Below are 21188 nucleotides of genomic sequence, written 5' to 3' on the forward strand. Positions count from 1 at the left end.
ATTTCAATAGAACACAGGTAAACAAACAAAGAACCAAACCCGAGCAATAAACCAATGGACTTGTGTGTTTTCACAAGCTGTTTATAAAGTCTCTTTCAGGGAATGTCTGAGAAACGAGGCCTGAAATCACACATTCCGCCCCTGACCGGCCAATTGTGAAATCAAATTTGCGAAATCGGTCAAGATCTGCGTGCGTCTGAAGGGAAATTGGAATAGCAAGTGTGACCTGGGAGTTTATTTACGCTTTGGCGCTCTCAATTAGACGGTAATTGCACGAGTGTTAGAAATCTCTCAGCCTTTTAATGAACCCCCATCATCGGCATCTCTGTTAAATGCAGACGTGTGTCTGTTTGTGTGCGAACACACACTCCGTACTCGCCGGTGTCTTGACTCCACACATGTTCTTTGGAATTCTCCATCTGGAATCTCTCATTGGATCGGCGTGCTGGTTTCTACAGTAACCGTACACCCGGCAACTGAGAGGCAGAGATGGAGAGAGATCATCAGTTTGATTTACGAGGGTTTGGACAAGAATTATGATTCCATTAAAGCCTACATACCAGTCTGTGGTTGTTTTCAAAAACGTCCCGATGTGAATCGCTGCCAACAAACACGTGGAAAGAAGGACTCTTCGTATCCTTTCAAACCTGTGTGTGACTTTTATTCTGTGGAACACTAAAGAAGATATTTAAGAAATGTCTTTGACATCCACTGTATGAATGTGACTATAATAACTATTGTTTATCATTTGGTATCTGGTTTATTGTAAATGTACTGACACAGGCAACTCTTTATTGCTGTTTTTAGATGAAATTATTCAACATATCATTTAGAAAATTTGACCAGAATACATTTTAATTCTGAGGTTGAAAAGCAGCAATTTGTAACTTTTTGGTTAAAATGGATTAAAAAGTACAACAAACCCCCCCATTTAATTCATCATTTTATTAAACAAGTTCCCACAAATGTGTTCAGTACGTTCCTCTTAAAACCTCCTGACTTACAACATTAAGCTCATATGATTTATGAATTGTGCAGTCGAGTAAGATTTTGTGAAAAATGCCAGTTTAATATAATTTGACATCCTGCAATTTAATGCTTTGAACAAAGATGGCGATAGATCGGCAAAATGTAAGAATTGCAACTTCAGAGTCTCTTCAGAAAACAGATATGTTTTATAAAACTATGGTTTTACGTCCGATACCTTCATAGGCCCTTTCAGTATAAACTGATAATATCATATACCACTGAACCAAAACTACCAATGCAGATACAAACACTGTGATTTATGCAAACCAAATAAAACAACAGTATTGTTTGTTCAATGTAATAAGAGCAAACACAAAGCTGCAAGCCACTGGATGAGGAAAAATACCATTTCCCAACCAATGCGTCTCTTGGCCGGTGTCCACAGCTCTTAGCACTAAGCTAATAGGAACGTTCCTTTTACCATGATACAGGAACACGATACCGGGACAGAAATGCGGGGCACGAGTAGCCTGCGCTGCTCTTGTCAACCCAAACACCTGCCGTCACTCTTGAGCGGCCCACGCCAGTCAGCTGTAGGAAGGTCATCGGCCGTCGATGAAGCGTTGTGGGTCTAAATTAAGCATTATGTCATTGTAAAGAAGCTGGATTTGAACTTGACCGTTGCTTTTGTTTTCTCAAAATACAAGATTCATATATTCACCACAAATTGAAACAAAATGTTCTCCAACGATGGGTTCTTTGCTTACAGAGAAGTCATGCTAAATACGTTGACGATATCAAAAATGCAGGAGGGTTGTTCAGCAAACCGGCCTCAGGGTAACGTCTACTTTTAAGAGTCAGAACCAGGATGAATGACTTTGAATCATGTTTTTTAAGTTTAAAACAGATGTGCACCCCTGCGTGACGCAAGCGTGTATGAAGTCTTGCATGAACTTACATGTGCAGCAGGTGAAGGGCAGGTCAGTGCGTTCGTTCTGAGGGGCTGTTCATAATGTCTCACTGGAGTCTCATAATGAAGCTGTAATGAAATGAGCCAAATCCACTCGACTGACTCGTAAATGAAAAGAGGGACATTATTGAAATAAACGAGGGATGACTATGAAGGACAAGCCGATGAAATGTGAGGTCATCCGAACAGTTTGGAACATTAAAGAATGGGATTGTTCTTAAGGATTCTGTTGGGAATGTGGACCTGTAACTAGATTTCGCGAGTTCAAATGATTGACAAGTAATTGCGCAACATGTAAAACATAGACACGCGTGTGGGAGATGTCAGCCTACAGTGTCTATGAAACATTCTAGGTCGGTTTAACCTGTAGTTGTGGGTGAAAAATAGACATTTCTGAGGTTAATTTAAACCAACAGTTTGACTCAACCATGGGTTAAAAGAACTTCTCTTTTACATAATCATAAAAAAGCACTTCTCTTATTTCTTTATAAATGTTTTCATCTATTCGCAATGTTTCTCCCATTACACAAAAAACGTTTTAGGTTTATCTCACAATCCCTCGGGGTTTCACTTATGACTTGACATGAAATTCACTCTCAAATATCCCAAAACCACCTTTCACGTGTCATTTTGCACACGCGAAATTCATGCATTTTTTCTGTAAGGCTCCCATCTGTGGGTTCATTTAACTGAGAGACTCTCTCCAGATATGCAAACACTTTAATTCCCAAAGAAGATTTCCCAAGTAGGTAAATGAGGCTGTAATAACTCCAGCGCAGTCTTCCATGGCTTCATTGGGAGGGAAATGAATTACAGCCAATCAACAAGAGTAATTATCAGTAATGGCAGATAAGTACACTCACTTAGACATCACTATAATGCACTTGCGTATGGAGCTATACGACTCTACAAGAGTACGACGGATACAGAACACCATCATATCCACCTAAACATTTAAATATTACTGTAATAACAAAGTTATTTGTTACATAACTTATCCTTCATTAAAAACACAACAGATAAAAAAGAAAAAATATGAAAACACACAAAGGCATTCAAGTGTGGTGTGCATACATGGTATTTATGTATCATGTTAACATTCTGGGAAAACAAAAAATCCAATATTATTAAAGGTTAAAAGTTAAAAAAAAGATTCAATAAACATTCAAAGAAAATAAAAAAGAAATATAAATCAACAAATTTTGCAGATGATCAATTCATGATTAGAGTAACATTTGACTATCAAGTAAAAATGACAACATTACAGATAAAAGACACAAAACTTCATGTATCCTGTTCACAGAGTTTAGACAGACAGCATCTTAAGCGTCAAACTGGCCATTTTACTGCAAAGCGTTTGATTTCCGATCTGTACAATTGTGCGAGAACTGATCATAAAGTGACATTTTGCAAAAACTGTGTTTGTTTTTAAATCGCTTCTCTGGTTTGACTGTCTGTGTTTCTTCTGACTACGACTGCGTCTTTGGACTTGTTTTTATAAGTTCTGCTGATCCAACCACAAAGATTGTGCAATGTGTTAAGGGAATTCTGTGTATTATTGCACCTAGGGGGCAGCATTTCAGACCAGGATTACGACGAGACAGACGACGCGGACGGTTAATGGAAGGAAAAAAGTGTTGCCATCCTGCCGGTATCATTTCACATGATTTGAATAAATTAATAGGGACGTGGTGGTCGACAAAGTTCAGGATTTCATCACTGATTAGAAATGATGGGCTAATGGTTAAAGGAGAGTTTTGGGACGACGAGTAAATGAAGAGTTACATCCGAGCAGAGCAACAAAACATTTAAAGATCCAGAGGACACGTTGTGAGTTTTAATCAAAACAAAACTCTGTGGAAAGTCAAGTTAGCGTAAGGCACCTGATATATCAACCAACAACACTGGAGAAAATCGTAAAGCAACTCATATTAATGAAATAAAAAATTGTTCGAAATAATATTGCAGGAAACTATTGATACGTTCTGAATAAAACAACCACGAAGAGTAAACTTTACAGGCACTGGCCATACCAATCACATGACAACACCAAACATATTTATGCGCCATCGTGAATTAAATACGTACTTATATACAAACAAACCCCACGTGCATTATTACGAAGGTACGAGCGAACATTTCAAATGAAACCGACTCCAGTTTAATGTTCAGGACTGTGCATAGACGACATCCCATCTCACTTATATATAAAATATTAAAACAATCGTATAAAATGCCTGACATCATAAACTACCCACAGACTTAACTAGCTAAATCGATTTTAGTAACCTCATGTTCACATTAATGAAACCAGTTGACAGTCTTTGAAGTCCTTGTCAAAATCAAACCTAATTCTTCTTCTAGATTGCACCAATCATTGGGTTCTTCTTCTGTCGGGGATCTGGGTACTGTTCATCACCGTACGGCCCGTAGCGATCGGGACCTTGGCTCAGTGTTTCGTATCTCGGTGGCGCTCGGGCACCTGGATTGGGAGACGGTGGGACGTCTTGCCTGATGGGACCCTTCTGGAGTGCAGGAGATGAAGGGTAGAAGCCAGCCGGCCCGTCGACACGAGGTACGGGCAAACGGCCCGAGTGAGAAGGATAGCCATCTTGACTGGGGTACTCAAAGGACGGGTTTGGGTAATGGCCTGGATCTCTCTGTCCGGCCCAGTTCTGGTTCGGTTGGTCGTCCATTTGCATTCTCCTGAAATTGAGAGAATAGAGAGAGGGTGTGATGACGGTGCGTTTGTAAATTGAATTCTGTGAAATCTAGAGCTGTAAAGGCCAAAGAAATTGATAAATATATGAATACAGCAAAGGTTCATACAAGCCAGCAACAATAAATGGAACTGATCTAGAGATTAAAGTTAATGGATGCTATTATAAAGAAGAAATGCATTTGAGTCACTGACACGCATCCATTAACTTTCTTTACATCAATATCAGGGTTTTAGGTCAATGTTATATGAATGCAAAAGGGAAGTGTTATTCAAGGTAACCTGACTGTGAAGTTTGATTATAACGGTAAACTTCACAAAGTCTCACAAGTTGTTTTATGCATTTAATGCCTCACATACATTTCAAAAATCATTTGAGATGGAATTCACCATGTTACGCTGTAGATGTCAATTACCTTTTTGCAAGATTTTAAGGGATAGTTCACCCAAAATGAAAATGATCTGATCATTTCTCTCTTCTGCAGAACACAAAACAACATATTTTCCCTTCATTGACTTCCATTGTATGGACACAAAACCACCGGACACTAAACAGAAGAAAGAGCCATATACAGGTTTGCATGACATGACGATGAATAAATCAATACTAAATTCAATGAACTATCCCTTGAACTATGTCTTTACTAAACAATGGGTTACGATCTATATTATTCACCCAAGTACTGCATCCATCTATTGTCCATCAAACTTCCGGTAAGCACAGAAAATGAACACTAGGACGTTACATCAAATCCGGTGTTGAACAGGCCAGAACGTTTGATGTTTAATAAAAGTTCATTCCAAGGCACAACTGTAGTGTGTTCACTATTTCACCTGTCACAGAAACATACAAACAGAAAAGTGTGTGTGTGTATTATCCGTCAGCAGTGTATGTAGTGCGTCTGTCATCGCTGACCACCCAAGAACTGAAACAGAAACTGTGTGTTAAATGCTGGTAACAGATAAATCCCAAACACACCCAGACTAAAGGCTTCAGACTAATATTACAAAGAAACTATTGTGCTTTCAACAGCAGTGCATTTCATTTAGTTTTTATCGAACCTCTTTAATGACAGCGCTCATAATTCAAGAGCTCAAGAGCCTCTATGAAGAGTAATGTATTGTTTACTGTAAACTAACAGTTCATTGTTGTCGATTTAACAGGACTGTATGTTTGTAAGATCTCTGGGAATGAACCCTTTAAAGATTCACTGTACACAAACCTTACGATTGTGATCTCTTCCAGTAGTTAAACATTATCCATTTTTATGATGATATGTACCCACTACAATATTCCCAAAACATTACATGCACTACTTGCACACTACACTCATATATACACTGGTTGGGTCAAAATACCAGATTATATATATATTAAATAATTTATTACCATTTATTAATAATCTATTGCCAGACAATAACACTCATAAAATCGAGTAAATTACACTTGAAATAGAGCAGGAAGGCAGAGAGAGAGAGTTTATGGCCGTCACAATATTCGGTTATCATGCCCAGAATTCACGATAACAATATTATCATGGTATCTGTTGGAAATCATTCATGAAAGATGATGTTTTCAGTCAAATTCATCTTAAATTAAGTTAATTTTACGGTTTTCAAAGAAAGGCTCCTAAAGCAAAATGTTAAATAAATGCAGCAGCTATGCTGAATAATTTACGATATTATCATGTATGTAGTATTTTACACAATATCAAGACTGTCGCTATATTTCATGATATCAAGACCAGTTGTTTGTAGCATATGACAGAGTATAACACATTTATGTAATGCTGTGTAGTACATATTACACATCCAGTTTACATTATCATTTATAACACATACCCGATTTACACCACACCTGTTTTACTTTACGAAGACTAAAATAATCTAAAACTTGACAATTTCTGTCAGTGAATGGAAATAAATATTAGCCTACATATTATTTGAAAATTGTAAACCAGATGAAAAAACATTGTCCTTAGAAATATTTTTGAGTGTAAGACGAGACGTTAAAATTATTTACTAAAATAAAAACGTAACATAAAATAAATAAATAGATATACGAATGATAAAAGCGCAAAAGTTAAAAATAAAATATATTGCTAAATGCTAATCAAAATAAACCGAAACAGAGTATGTGATTTACTCGGTATGAACTGTAAAATATACGATACATAATTCATCCCCCATATACACTAGAATAAACACCACAGCGCATGTAGATTACAGTGTGAGATAAGCCCAGAGGTTAGCGTGCTAGATGAGCCGTAATGAGGAGAGCGATGGGTTGCAGACTTCTCCAGCAGCTGAGGATTAAAGCAGACTTAAACACACACCGCTGGGACGGACACAAACAAGTGTGTAACGCTCGCTGCGGCCGTACCCTACCGCTGACCCCGTGACCCAGAGTAAAGCCCACAGAGTCACAGCCGTGTGAGATCCAGATGTGTTTGAGGTGTGTACGGCTAAAAGCTCCAACACCACACGAATTATGAATTCACATTCACAACACGTGATGGAGAACGCAAGTGTGTGTTTGTTTGTGGAACAGACATGAAACCGTACGGTGGGTGGACATGGCGTGCGTGGATAAAAAACTAAGTAACGACAAGTTGAGCCATCCATCTCTCTCACACCAGCACTCATCAACACTCCAGCCGCTGTCCGAGCGAGCGAGCGGTCCGCTAACATATTTTCCGTCTTACGGGGGGGGGGTTGAGAAATCCGAGCGTGACTCTCTGCACCTGCCCTGAGAGGTTCGGAAGGAAATTCTTCCTTGGGCTCCTGATTTGACCTCGACTCGTGTGTCTCCCTCCAGAGACGCACACAATGCCAAACAGCTGGTGGTTGACGGGTAACAAAAGAGGGTGTGTTGAATTGTGAGTAACAGGATGAACTTGTGACCAGTCAATAAGTGGAGATGGATTAAGGAATTGACTCAGACTCCAAAAACAAGATCCGGAAACTACAGTGGGTGTGTGTGTGTTCACATCTATAGGCAGAAAAATGATGGGTTGGGGTCATTTATACAATATACAGACAGTAGATAGGTTAGTAAATATAAAGAAAGAAAGAAAGAAAGAAAGATAGACCAGTGGACTGACAGATAGACAGAGATGGATGGGATAGATAAGCAGTCAGAAAGACAGACAGACATTTTAACAAACCGACTGATCTATAGACAGATGGATACATATACAAACAGACAGACAGACGGATAGATAGACAGACAGACATAGAAAGAAAGATATATAGATAGACAAATAGATAGGCAGGCAGGCGGACAGATAGACAAACATAGACTGATACATACATATATTAGACAGACAGACAGATATAGATAGATAGATACATTTAAACACAAAGAGTTAAAGAGATAAATAGACAGACAAAGACTGACCGAGACAGACAGGTATAAAGACAGATATACAGACAGACGGTTTCACAGTGAATACAAGCTTTACTGCACATGCATTAGTTCATGGACTGCACTGAACTTCCAGTTCACATTCACAAACAACAGACGCATGTGTAGATTATTTCTGACAACAATCTAAAGAAACAGAGAGGAAGTGTTACTTGGCTAAACTCTTCTCTCCAATATTTTGAATTTAGACTGCGATACCAAACGCAACCCAACCCCTAATGCGTCAATACTGCAGGACCCATTCAACAAATAGTTTATTTAATCAAATGAACAAAACAAAATTCGTCAAATCTTTTATTGAATTATTATTACACAATCAAATAATGACGGTCTAAAGACAGACAGAGGTATAGATAGACAGACAGAGAGTTGTGTATTTCATGTAGAGCTGATGCAGGCAAAAGCAGAATAACAGAGTTTCATTTCCAAACACTGATTTCATTACCTCCACTGTATTTCAAGGCAAACAATGTTAAAGCAAAACACAGTCGCTGCGCTTTATTTACTTGGAAGCGAAACGGCAGACGAAGCCAAAACGCAATAAAAAACAGAGCGAGATGTCACGGCGCTGAAGAGCTTTTGCTGGTTTTTTTGGCGAAATGAATGAACAAAGAAAACCACGGTCTTGCTTTATAATCTAAATGAAAACATGCAGGCAAAACCACAAGATCTTAAATAAACAAATACTTGTAATCATAACCCAGTGTATCATAACCCATAGCACAATGTTCTCACGAGATATTCTTCACTGGCAACAACTGTTGGCTTCCTTTGAGAAGATGCTGTTGAGAGTTAATATGGATGACTTTGGATTCAGGAACTGTTTTGAAAGGATTTGTGTACGTTCACACGCATGGGGGTCTAAACTGTACACAACAGAGTCTCTATTTGCAGATGTTGTATTGTTGTCTAACCTGTCCTCATATCAACTTTATCCAATCAAACGCCAGAGATCCACTTCCTACCGAGGCTCAACTCTGAGGGAAATCAATCTTTTGTATGCAAATATGATGACCTCAGAAGCAAAGTATTTATACTTTATACTAAACGTGAGAAGAGAGAGAAAGGATGTTGTGAAATCAAACAAAACAAACCTTTGGAAAGGGAAAAAAAGTTTAGAAGGAAAATGTAAATGTTAAACTTCAGAAAAGAAGTGAAATGTTTTCTAAAACGTAACCTTGTCATGTAGTTGCCTGTTTAATGCTTCACACATATCAAAACAAAAACCAAAAAGTAAAATGGTTTTCTTAAAGGTCAGGTAACAGAATCGTCTCTCAGCGATTCTAAAGGAAACTTTATACATTATTTAAGTCCCTAGCAAAAGCTTCATCAATCAAAACAAAGAAAAAAAAGCTTTCAGATCGCACACGACCAAGGCAGCGGATTTATTTCTGCGACGTCACAGCAGCCGTACGGTTACCAGCCATGAGCTTTAACCACTAAGCCGCCACCCCATCAAGACCTCGCGAACAAGGATGACTTGAATTACGTTTCCTACGACGAACACAGAATAAAATCTGTCCCTGCGGCACACGCGATGTGACACTGTTTGAAGCGATCACTTTCAGCCCCGAGCAACTTCTCCAAAAGACCAAAACAAGCACTTCTGCTCCTACTGAATCACACACAGACAGAGAGAGAGAGAGAGAGAGAGAGAGAGACAGAGAGAGTGAGAGAGAGAGAGAGAGAGAGAGAGACAGAGAGAGTGAGAGAGAGAGAGAGAGACAGAGAGAGACAGAGAGAGTGAGAGAGAGAGAGAGAGAGAGAGAGAGAGACAGAGAGAGACAGAGAGACAGAGAGAGAGACAGAGAGAGAGAGAGAGAGACAGAGAGAGAGAGAGAGACAGAGAGAGAGACAGAGAGAGAGACAGAGAGAGAGACAGAGACACACATAGAGAGAGAGAGAGAGAGAGAGAGAGAGAGAGAGAGACAGAGAGAGAGACAGAGACACACATAGAGAGAGAGAGAGAGAGAGAGAGAGAGAGAGAGAGAGAGAGAGAGAGAGAGAACAGAGAGAGAGAGAGACAGAGAGAGAGACAGAGACACACAGACAGAGAGAGAGAGAGAGAGGGAGGAGAGAGAGAGAGAGAGAGAGACAGAGAGAGAGAGACACACAGAGAGAGCGAGAGAGAGACAGAGAGAGAGAGAGAGAGAGAGAGAGAGAGAGAGAGAGAGAGAGAGAGAGAGAGAGAGAGAGAGAGAGAGACAGAGAGAGAGAGCGAGAGAGAGATATGCTAATGTATGGAGGTGCAGTCATTTGAAAGGAAATTGGCTTAAATGAGCGCCCGGGGGAACAGCGGCACAAAGTTCAAGCCTGAAATATATTTCATCTCATTGAAATGGTCCGTTCTCATGAATACGTCGGGCTGCGGGGCTTCGCTGCTGTTTCAGGACGAGCAAGATTACACAATACTAAGAGATTGCAGCACATTTTGATATGTGATATATGATAACTATAAGAATCATTCAGTATTTGGGTATAAATCGACGTACCACCGGTGAGGGATGATGTACAGAAATAATCCCCGACAGTGTGATCAGGACCTGACGTGAAGCAGCTTGTACATTATACCGCTTATTACACGGCTACCTGCTTCATGAGAAAGAACTGGACATGACATGTGATTTTAAAAAGACTTGCCACAAGGAAAAGCCGAAAACTTTCGGTTTTAAGTTAAGAAACGACATTCAAATGTCACGAACAGGCAATTTGCTTGCACGCCAATTAAAGAGATATTTATATGCATCGTTTGTGTTAAACTGTACCTGTCAAAATGAATTGCAGCATCTGGGTTATTGTGCGTTATAAGATTTCAGCGGTTGTTATCTGGGAATAATGAACCCGCAAAAGCCGCGACCGGCCAATCAGAATCAAGCATTCCAACGAGCCGAGTCATAATATTACGCATTACATTTACATGTCTGCATTTGGCAGACGCTTTCATCCAAAGTGACTATACTTTATACTATACCATATTTGTTTCCGAGCATGTGCAATCCCCTGGGATCGAACCCATAACCTTGGCGTTGCAAGCCACAGGAAAGCTACAGTTTTCATGAACATGGTACCAAAAACAACTGCTTTGCAATTTTGTTCTTCATATGTTGATCACATCGAGCGTTCCTCGAGTTCAGATGGTCACCGTCGAGTCTTTGGTCATATCTGTGTGTGTGTTCCTGTCGAGGAATGATTGAAACACTTAAGCACTGGGACGGGAGCCAGGTTAGCATTCCCAGCCTCCGGTCTGGATCCCAGTCCTCTGGGAGCGGATCAGGTGAATATTCCGGGATGAGAAAAGCTCTCGGAAGGCAAACACTCCAGATTTAATTAGTGGGCTGAAAGAGGATTAGAAGGAGTTTGTGTGAGAGAGAAATGATGTCGCCTTCCTCTTCCTTTTATGCATTTGTTGACTGTAAAGCCAAGCACACAACCACAAAACTAAAGAAAACAACAGAAGTCTGCATCGACTCCGAGCGTAGATGCTCTCTGATCACATGTTCAGACTCAGCGTGTATTGTTGTCCATCGGCACGATTTAAGATATGTCCACCGTGTACAACATCCTTCACTGATATCAGACACACCTTAGCTTCACTATCGCAACGAGCAAACCTTGATAGCAAGCGGGTATCACGTTGGTTGGCGGGCCCATGGACGGGCTCTTTCGCCTTGCCGTGCTTTTCAGGGAGAGTTGCCCAATAAAAGGAACAAGATCCCGGTTACTAAACAGGGATCCAGACTTGTAAAAAAAATACTTTCCAAAACGAGTTGGAGTATCAGGCTCAGAAATACTACGTCATACTCGTTTTTGAAAAAGTTGACCATGTTAAGCAAGAGAAGCCTGCAGGTTTAACAGTGTTAAGAAGTCAGAATGCATGAGCATGTTACCAGGGGTCTTCAACTACTTTTCCTTGAGGGCCAGACTCTAAACCCATATCCTCACTTCTTCTGTAATTTGTATTTCTGTTATTTATTGCATTTTGTTCCTTTGATACTGTTGCTCATATATTAAAACATGCAGTCAGCTATTGCATGTGGCTTTTAATGATATTTCATTTAAAGAGATATTGTCTTTTTTAAATTGTATTTGATATTCCTTGATGCATTAGTTTACTCTGCCGTTCATTTATTTATGAATATATTTGGTTGAAGCAATAAAACTCAAATCAATGAAAGTCAAAAGCGCTAAAAGTAATCCCTTCCCCATGTGACGTTAAACTGGGGTCTTATAAAAAGAATCGTTCGATCTGATTATCCCATCTTCAGGTGAATTCCAATCGCACTCTTCTGGAGGGAGATGAACACCTGTTTTCCTAAATTGTGCTGTTTAAATCATACATAGGTAATGAATGCTGCAATAAAAACAACAACTGTTCACGTGGTGTACCCTTCCTGCAGTAACCTTCAAGGGCCCAAGATGCGTTTTGAAACCCTGTGGCTGTGGATTGCCCATTATAACGTTGCAAATAAGATACGTTTTCTGTACAGACCGATCAAATCGCTTTAGAAAACGTCAGTATTGTTATGAATATTACTTTTGTATTGAATGAAGCAGCGTTTTGTAGTTAAAAGTCTCTCCACTTATTTGAAATGTGAAGGCGGGCCGGGTGAAGGTGATTGGCGGGCCAGGTTTGGCAATAGTTGGTCCCCATAGTAGGAATAAAAATGACTTTGGTCGAGTCAATGGAGATTCTTAAAAACGTTGTTATCATCCTTGGTATGAACGGCCCTTTAGGCAATACGACACATTTTAAACTGGTTTATTATCAGGTTGACCAGTTGTTAGGCGTTTCAAAGAGGCAAAATAGCAGCAAGATAGCAACGAGTGACAGAAGGTTGAAACGCCATGAATGCTAGGAAGGGTGTGGTCTTCTGTTAGTCGTAGTTGTGCAGTCTTTAAAAGCAGCAAATATTTCTTACACAAAGCATGTAAACACATGTGAAAGTACACAAACACACAGGTCTTACCTGGGCACCGACGCATACATCCGATCTACATCATACATCATTGTATCTTGGAGTCATTCTAGGGTCGGGACCTCTGATCTGCAAAAAAACAAGAGGAAACCAACATCAGAATGTGAAAAGTTTTTAACACTGACGTCATTTCAGTAGCCCCACCCACAATGTTTAATGTCAGTCTCATATGATCGCGGTGGGATTCTGGGATTGCCGTGTGTGACAGATGAAGGTTAGAGGCATTATGTAAAGAAGAGAGCTCATTTCCACCTCGTCCGCGAGGAAAACGGTGGCATTTATCTCAACGAGCCGGTTCTAAACACCCGTGTGACTGCCGCCCCAGTGCACAACCCTGCATGCTAAGTGCCATCTTTAAACAAAACGTCTCGCAGGGATCGAATGCCACGGCACGAGCGCAAGAAAGCGGCGTGTGTTTGCCGTTAAAGGTCACGTTTAGAGATGCGAGATACGATTGTGGGAAGATAAGAAGTGCTGCGCGTGGACAATGATCAAAACCATATACAATTGCTTGCTTTTATCGGTTCCTTTCATTCGTTCTTACGTCTGTTCCGGCCACACGGGGAATCAGTCAAGACCTTTGTTACAGATGACGGTATTAAAGGACGCTTTCTGACCAACGTCTGTCCATTGGTTTTCACCTTTTTTCGTTTTATTATCTGCCTTAAACTTTGACTTGAACTTTGTTTTGCTACTTAGCGATTAAGTCTGCTCAAATATCCTTTCCATATAAGTTATAATACACAAAAACAGCAGCTATAATAAACTTGTGACAGCACCAAACATTCAGCATGTGTCTGTAATTTATTGTGACCTCCACATCTGAACACATTCAGCACATCTTGGAGTAAAATCTCTAGACGTCAATGCGCTGAAATGTTAGCTAGTTACCTCCTTGGGGAGGTTTATTACAAAACACAAGAGACTCCATCAACTTTGAATATTCTACAATACTCACGTGTTTCCCCCCACTGGCCGCAGATGTTATCGCGTGCCATTGATCTTTACCGGCTAATAAGCATTTAAGGCAAAAGGGGACAAGTCGTGGGCCCGGCGCCAGGAGCTCGACTCCAACAGAGGGAGAGAGAATTTGAAACGTTGCCACGGCTTACTTGGTGGTCTGGTCTAGCTGAACCACGTGGGTCGAAAAGGATCAACAAAACCTGCTCAACCCTGCTAGACCTCACCAACGGGGAAATGGGGGCACCATGGCAACCGAGCTGCCAAAAACCATTCCAGTCTTCTCAGCGCTGTTATCAGATCAAAATGGCCGTGTGGACAGATGAAGTGTGCGTTTGTGAATGCAGAAACGTAATGCTGTGCTCGCGACGTGGACCGGGACGGCAAACACTCACAACACTACAAACGTTTTCAAAAACAAATACGGATGTCATAGATACAGAACACGGATGTATTTACATTAGACAGACATGCATAACATGTAGGGCACGATGACCACGTTTCAATGAGACTTGGTGAATCAATAACACAGTGTGACACATTTGTGTTGCTGACGACTCATTTTTAGTAACTTATGTAAAACTGTTGAGCTCAGTGTTATGTTACATAAGTTCTGCCTACGAATAATAAAACCGAAATTTATAAATGTGTGATAAAGTTTTTGTGAGTAGCGTTGATGGTAAAACAAATAATGTGATTTTCGTATTCAGCGTTTTAAACTAAAAGAATTAAAGCGAAACCCAACTTTTGTAAAAATTGTTACATTGTGTCATTCATAGTTACATGCTTTTGTGCCTCAAACACGTTAACGAAGAAAAAGGAGAAGATCTCTAGAAGTATTTAGCATAGACATCAATGAGATATTTCTCAGATATTTCTCCTGACAAAATGAGTCAGAAATCAAATTTATCAAGTCAATATTATTGACAACATTTTCTGATCAAATTTAGAAAGAAAGGAAACGAAGACTAAGTTGAAACTCAAATGAGAAGTCTAAAAAACACCCTCTACTAAAATATGTAAACATTGTAAACTTAACATAATAATGCTAATATCTATAACTCCTTTGACTAGCCCTTAATTCTTTTATTAAGAAAAAGAGAGGACAAGACTTCAGTGTTTCTCAGACATATCAGTCCATCAACCAGACGATTTATAAAAAAGATGTTTGGCTTCTGTCATTACCTGGAGGTAAAATGTGCGGATGGTCAAACAGGCCAAACAGTGTGATAAGAGAGTTCACTCGTTTTACTGCTCCAACACACGCGCCTGAAATCTAGTTCTGAGTGTCGTAATGATCCATATCTTGAAGATTTTGCATTTACCAAAATCTCATTTTTGGAAAAGCAGTGTGGAAGTCAGTGAGGTGCGCACACATGCTATACATGCAAAACTACCACCAAAACTAGGGGGTCAATAAAAATTCCTCAGTAACTTTGGTTATCATCATTTTTTTCTGTCCTGTAGCTCAGTGGTTGTAGGATGGCGCTAGCAACATCAAGGTCATGGGTTCGATCCCAGAGATTGCACATACTACGAATGTATAGTATAATGCAAGTAGCTTTGGATAAAAGCGTCTGCCAAATGTACAAGTGTGATGAGATTCTATGGATTCAGGCTCAGACTCTTGTGAAGGGAATTCGAGTGAAGCTTTGCCGTCGGACTTCAACAGGAATCAGTGATTTTTCAGCAAACCCAAACCGGCTCAGGGTTTGTCACGGAGCTCAAGCTGTGATCGCTGTGCCTGCTAGCTGTGCTTAGTCACTTTTTCTGCTGAACGTGTATGTGTACTCAAACTTTACCAAACAACTGACTGCTTGTGTTTTCACACCAAATCCTTGAAAAAAAAAAACAGGGCTTACAATTCAGGATCAGTCTGACTACTCCACCATCCTGCAAAAAGAACGGAAATAAAACTCATATCAAGTGAGTCTGTTCATCAGTTTGATCCATTTTTAAGCTGCTTCACATCAACATCAAACTTTCCTCTTCTTGTCTAGCCTGTTCTTTCCTCCACCGATAAAGTAAACATGTCGTATGAACAACGGTCATCCCATCGCTCTCTCTCTGGAGTCTACGTGGCGTGTGCGGCATGCGGATCTTTGATGCGATTCTGCCACGGCCCGTTGCCCTCTAATGTCCCCTGAAAAGCCACGGTCATGCCACCCAGACGCCCAACACTTGTTAGCAGCAGATGGTGAAAGCATTTAGAGAGGGTCATTTAGAAGCAAGACCGCAGGAGTCTGCTGACCTCTTCATACACAGGTGATTTTTCCAGCCGTGTTCACCTGGTTGCAATACACACTGTTAAATCATTTTCTTTGTTTTCATAAAACAAAATAAACAGAACAAATAACACGAGAAGCAACATCAGAGTATCTCACAAAATAGGACGTCTTCCTTTCCCAAAATTCCTTTCTCTTGGTTTTCCAGACTACCATTGACTGTTCTCTCACAAAGACCACAGCTACAAACATCTGAGCGATCTTCCTGCAGTTGTGATCCGTTTGCTCGAGCACAAACGTGTCATGGTCTTTCACTCCCTGTCCGTCTCTCTCTCTCTCTTTCTTTCAGTCTTAATCTTCCTCTACAAGTCAACGGTGATGTGTTGTGACATCTCCGGCACCTGGCTTAGGAGTCTGGATTATTTGTGAGGTCTGTGGAAAGCCACCTCGCTGGTGTCGCTCAATCGTTTTACAGGCGTCCGTCACGGATCAAGTCTGTCAAGCTCGCGTGTGCGTCTGGAGATGGCGGATTAATTGGACCTGACAGGACCAGAGTGCACATTTCAAACCGCCAGAAAAACAATCAGAATAACAGCCATCCGCATCCAGCGTAATTCAACACGTTAGGTCTCCTTTTCCCTTATTTCGTAATTCCTGTGTCACCTTTGCAGGTTGCATTTCTAATTTGACTTTGTAATCACTGGACTCAAGTTAAAATTACAAGCACTGACATGTGCAGTCTATCGGTCACAATATCAGCAGGAGTCGCGGTCATGAGTGGTTGCCAGGGTGTTACTATATAGTTGCTATAGAGTACTAATTGACTGTAGCTTTGTAGTCGCTAGGGTGTTGGACAGAGTGTTGCAATCCAGTTCCTCAGAGATGACGTATTTCTGTAGGCTAACACGGAAGTTAGCGACGTGCTGGTTCCCTCGACAGAAAGTTTATGCATTTTTCCCAAAGACTTCGCAAAAAACAAATGTTCAAGACGTTAACACGTTTTGTCTATGAAGACAATCTTTACAGATTAACACAATATTTGCTATTTTTAAAGCCTAAATACAATCGGCAGAATTAAAACGCTAGCATGAAGCTATAAACAGTCTACACAACGGCCTTTCGATATCAACGTCACCAACACCAAAACTTCATCAACTTTATTAAAAAAAAAAAATTTCTCCGAGAATGAATCACCAACAATGTTTTTGAGATTTGTGCCCATGTTGCACTATTGTAACACCTCTATTCAACTAACAAGAGTTTACAAGCCGACATTTATCAACGAAAAAAAGTGTTTTATCTTTATTCTGAGCTGAGCTCAAGATCTTCTATAGTATTTCATCTCTTCCGTCCAGGAAAGCCTGAATGAAGTTCACTTTTCCAGCAGACCTCATGATCATATAAGCCATAATTGTAAACTCCACCTAGCCCTGAACGCTACCCTCAATCTCTGTAAGATGAAGTGCTGGACATCTGGATGGACGCGTGTGTGGCTCAGGGCGCTCTGGGTCTAATAAACGCTTCTGAGAAAGCTTCAGCTCCAATCTAGATTGAGTTTTTGTTTTAAAGTGCTCTGAAACACAACAGCTGATAGTCACCTCTGCCATCTCCTGCACAAATCGCTTTTATTACCAGGAGAGGTTCGTGCCAAATTGTACCATTCCTCTGTTTTCTTTTTGCCCGTCTCAAGTTCTCGGATTCTTTCAGCAAATTTGTTATTCCTATTTTCTCTCTCTCACGCATAATAAATGCCGTCTTGTCTTCATAACTTCATGTTAGAAAGCCTCATTTGTCACTGCTTTATTTATGTTTATACAAGGCACCACGGGGAAGATGGCGAGTTGAGAAAGTGCTCATGACGTTATTACAACCCCAAAATAAAGACTCTGTTTTGAGTTCCTCGTACTTGTATTGCTCTCCTATAGTCAGGATTATATTTGCAATATAGAAAAGAACAAACTTACGCCGATTCTGCTTTTTCGTTCCACACGATGAACGTGAATGGTGACCGAGACTAAACATCGTCTCTAAACATCTTGATAGCAATCAATAAGTAAAATGATGCATTGCTATATTTATAATTATATATCGCCCGTGAAAGGCGTAGGACCTTAAAGCCGTTGTTTAGTTAGCGGTTTTGGCTAGTGCAGTAACTTTATCTACTTTATACTGTAATGTTCTTAATGGTGAACGAGATGATTTAATTGGAATTGATCCAAGAGCTTCTGGTTCTGGTCATCACAGGATGGGCCGGGTCTCACCTGCGTTTATCTGTTTTGGAGGCGGCGTTGCTTTGGACGGCGGGATACGGATGTGTGAGACCATATCTATAATGTAAATAACTAAATGTCTTATATCGGCTCGCGCTGTTCCAATATGGCGGACGGCCTACGTATAGCGGCCCATAGAAACAGATGCTAGTGTATATAGCATATATATGTGTGAGACTTGTACTGCCAGCGGCGCAGTGTGTAAATGCTGGGATGTCAAGGGCTGGGTCAGCTTGTTTTAGGCTCTGGGCAGTGCAGACAGCCCAATAAAAACACATCCACACCCACACAACATGAGGATCTAAAAATACACCACACCACAAAAAATTCTCTGCTCAACATGAAGCGCTTAGACTTACAGAAGAAAGAGAAACTGAGGATTGGTGAAAGAAGAAGCTTAACCTTTAGAAAATCATCGACCGCAGGAGGTCATAATTACAGACATTCTTACATGAAACATCAAGTTAATTTTATGTTGGATAATTATATGTCATGGTTTTCCTACTGAAGAACATGGAATTTCAGAATTTATTGCCTAAAAGAGTTAGGGCTCTGTTGATCGAAGACCCGTGTAATGTGTCTTTATCACATGAACGTCATCCCAAAAAAACATTATTATTATTATTCACAGAAATGCTAAACAGGAAAACTATTTAGTTCCCTTAAGAACCATTCACTCAACCGTTCTTACTTGAAGCATTTCTCTTTTCTACTTTTTATAACCTAAAGAACCTTTTTCAGCTCCAAAGAACCTTTAATCAAATGTTGAACGTTCTTGCTGAAATAATTACCCGCAAATAGTCGAAGAAAGACAGAACGAAAGAAAGAAAGAAAAACGAGGGTGGAAGAGAAAAAAGAAAGAAAGAAAGAAAGGAGGATGGAAGAGAGACACTTACTCTTGAGGGGTCATACTCTTGTCTTCTTCGGGCAGTCAGGTCATCATAGGATGGGGCGGGTCTCACCTGCTGAAGCTGATTTCTGATTTGCTGCAATCTGTTTTCATTACTGCAACACACAAGACAGACGAGAGATCATCAAAACATCTTTAGCAACCTATCAAATGAGTGTTTCACACATGCTAAACTTACTACACAACACATTTGATCATTTCAATGTAAATGATCAAATTAAAAACGCACAATACTGTGTTCATAAACTATCATTTAACCAGCGGAAACTGTACGTCACAGTTAAAACAGTATGTGTCTATATGCGCATTCACTAGAACTTAATAAGCTATTTGGTTTGTCAAATGTTTTAAATAAAAGAAACTATGCTTGAAGAGAAATTGTGTATTAATAGTGTATTAAATAATCCATGTTAAAAACACACACACACCATCAGTAAGCTTAATAAAAGCACAGATGTAACCTCAGGGCATGTATTGATTCAGAACAGGACAAGCGTTATGAAATCAGCGCTTGAATTGCTTCAACTTTCTCTTTAACAGAACGGTACATTAACACTTCAAAATGGAGAAAAACCTGTGGATTCTGGTCCCGACGCGCCATCGTCTCCACAAATCTTAATGTTCCCCAAAGTGCCATTCTTAAACAATGTGTTCTTTATTCAAACATATTGAGAGATAGTTCGCCCCGACAATTCAAAAGAATAATGTCGATCAAAACATTTCTCAAAATATCTTCTCTTGTGTCATATACAGGTTTACAACTGTATCAAAAGTGTGATTGAAAGCATATGAAAAACATTAACTGCAGACATAGCATAACACTGAACTTAGAAACTTCATCTACAGATGCTGCAAAGTCAAGAATAATTGAAAATACACGAGGCTGCGATCTAGAAGCTGTTGGAGGACACGGAAAGCAGGAACATCATCCATTATCTAATCCCACAGAACGCAATTAAAGCTGCCATTCTGATAGAGAGTACACACGACCCTCTGAATGAGAAACACCATCAATGTTTCATTAGCTGCTGCTGGGAGACCCGTCAATTATATTCATATTAGTTACACCACGAGGGGACACCGCTTGTGAAAACTTTAAGGAGAGAAACGGTGCAACCTGCTCCTCTTTTGAATTAAAAAGCGTCTGACGGCTGCCTGTCATCACCACTTCATGTGGCGGGTTTTGACGGGGTTGCCACACACACTGGAGAAAGTGTAAAGATATCACATTCCTTGCTTTGAGTCCAAAAGATTAGATGAACTGCAATCTCAGATTATCTACACAGACTCGGAGTGTTTCCTGCTGATGTGAGCGACTTGTTCAAATTGCAGTCCAGTAAAGTTAACAAGTGCTTGTGTTGTGTAACAGAAAGCAGCGCTAGCAATTAGCTTCAATCCTCCATTTGTTTAACATGCGTCTAACATGCATCCCTTTAAAGGCTTTTCACTACACATCAAATTGTCTGTGTGAAAAACAGCTCAGACAGAAGTTAAAACTAAATGAATCTTTCAGCTAATCTTCTGTACCTAAAACAAGACGGATAAAACCAGCACTCTTTCATGCGATGTTTTGAATAAAACAGTCCGAACTAAATGTTAAAACATAACAATGCAACTCATTCACACAAATGTCTGAATAAAAACAGAGCGAACTCAATTTTATTTAAATGATTTGTATAAAGATGGGGTGGACAAAATCTTCAAACAACGCAACTCCTTAACAAAATCTTCTGTATGAAAATAGAGCAAACTGAAATTTAAA

General features: G+C 40.1%; 1 protein-coding gene across 1 annotated transcript in view; it reads right to left on the reverse strand.

The window, feature by feature from the left end:
• Positions 1 to 3001: 3001 nt before the first annotated feature.
• The window catches only part of pard3ba (par-3 family cell polarity regulator beta a), a 99042-nt gene continuing 80855 nt past the window's right edge, over positions 3002 to 21188 (reverse strand). Inside the window, 4 exon segments of the mRNA XM_079463406.1 lie at positions 3002 to 4645; positions 13053 to 13084; positions 13086 to 13130; positions 19413 to 19521. Of these exon segments, the coding sequence (XP_079319532.1) occupies positions 4300 to 4645; positions 13053 to 13084; positions 13086 to 13130; positions 19413 to 19521 (532 nt within the window). The 3' untranslated portion in view covers positions 3002 to 4299.

This window comes from Barbatula barbatula (genome assembly GCF_947034865.1).
Source record: "Barbatula barbatula genome assembly, chromosome: 8".
NCBI lineage: Eukaryota > Metazoa > Chordata > Actinopteri > Cypriniformes > Nemacheilidae > Barbatula > Barbatula barbatula.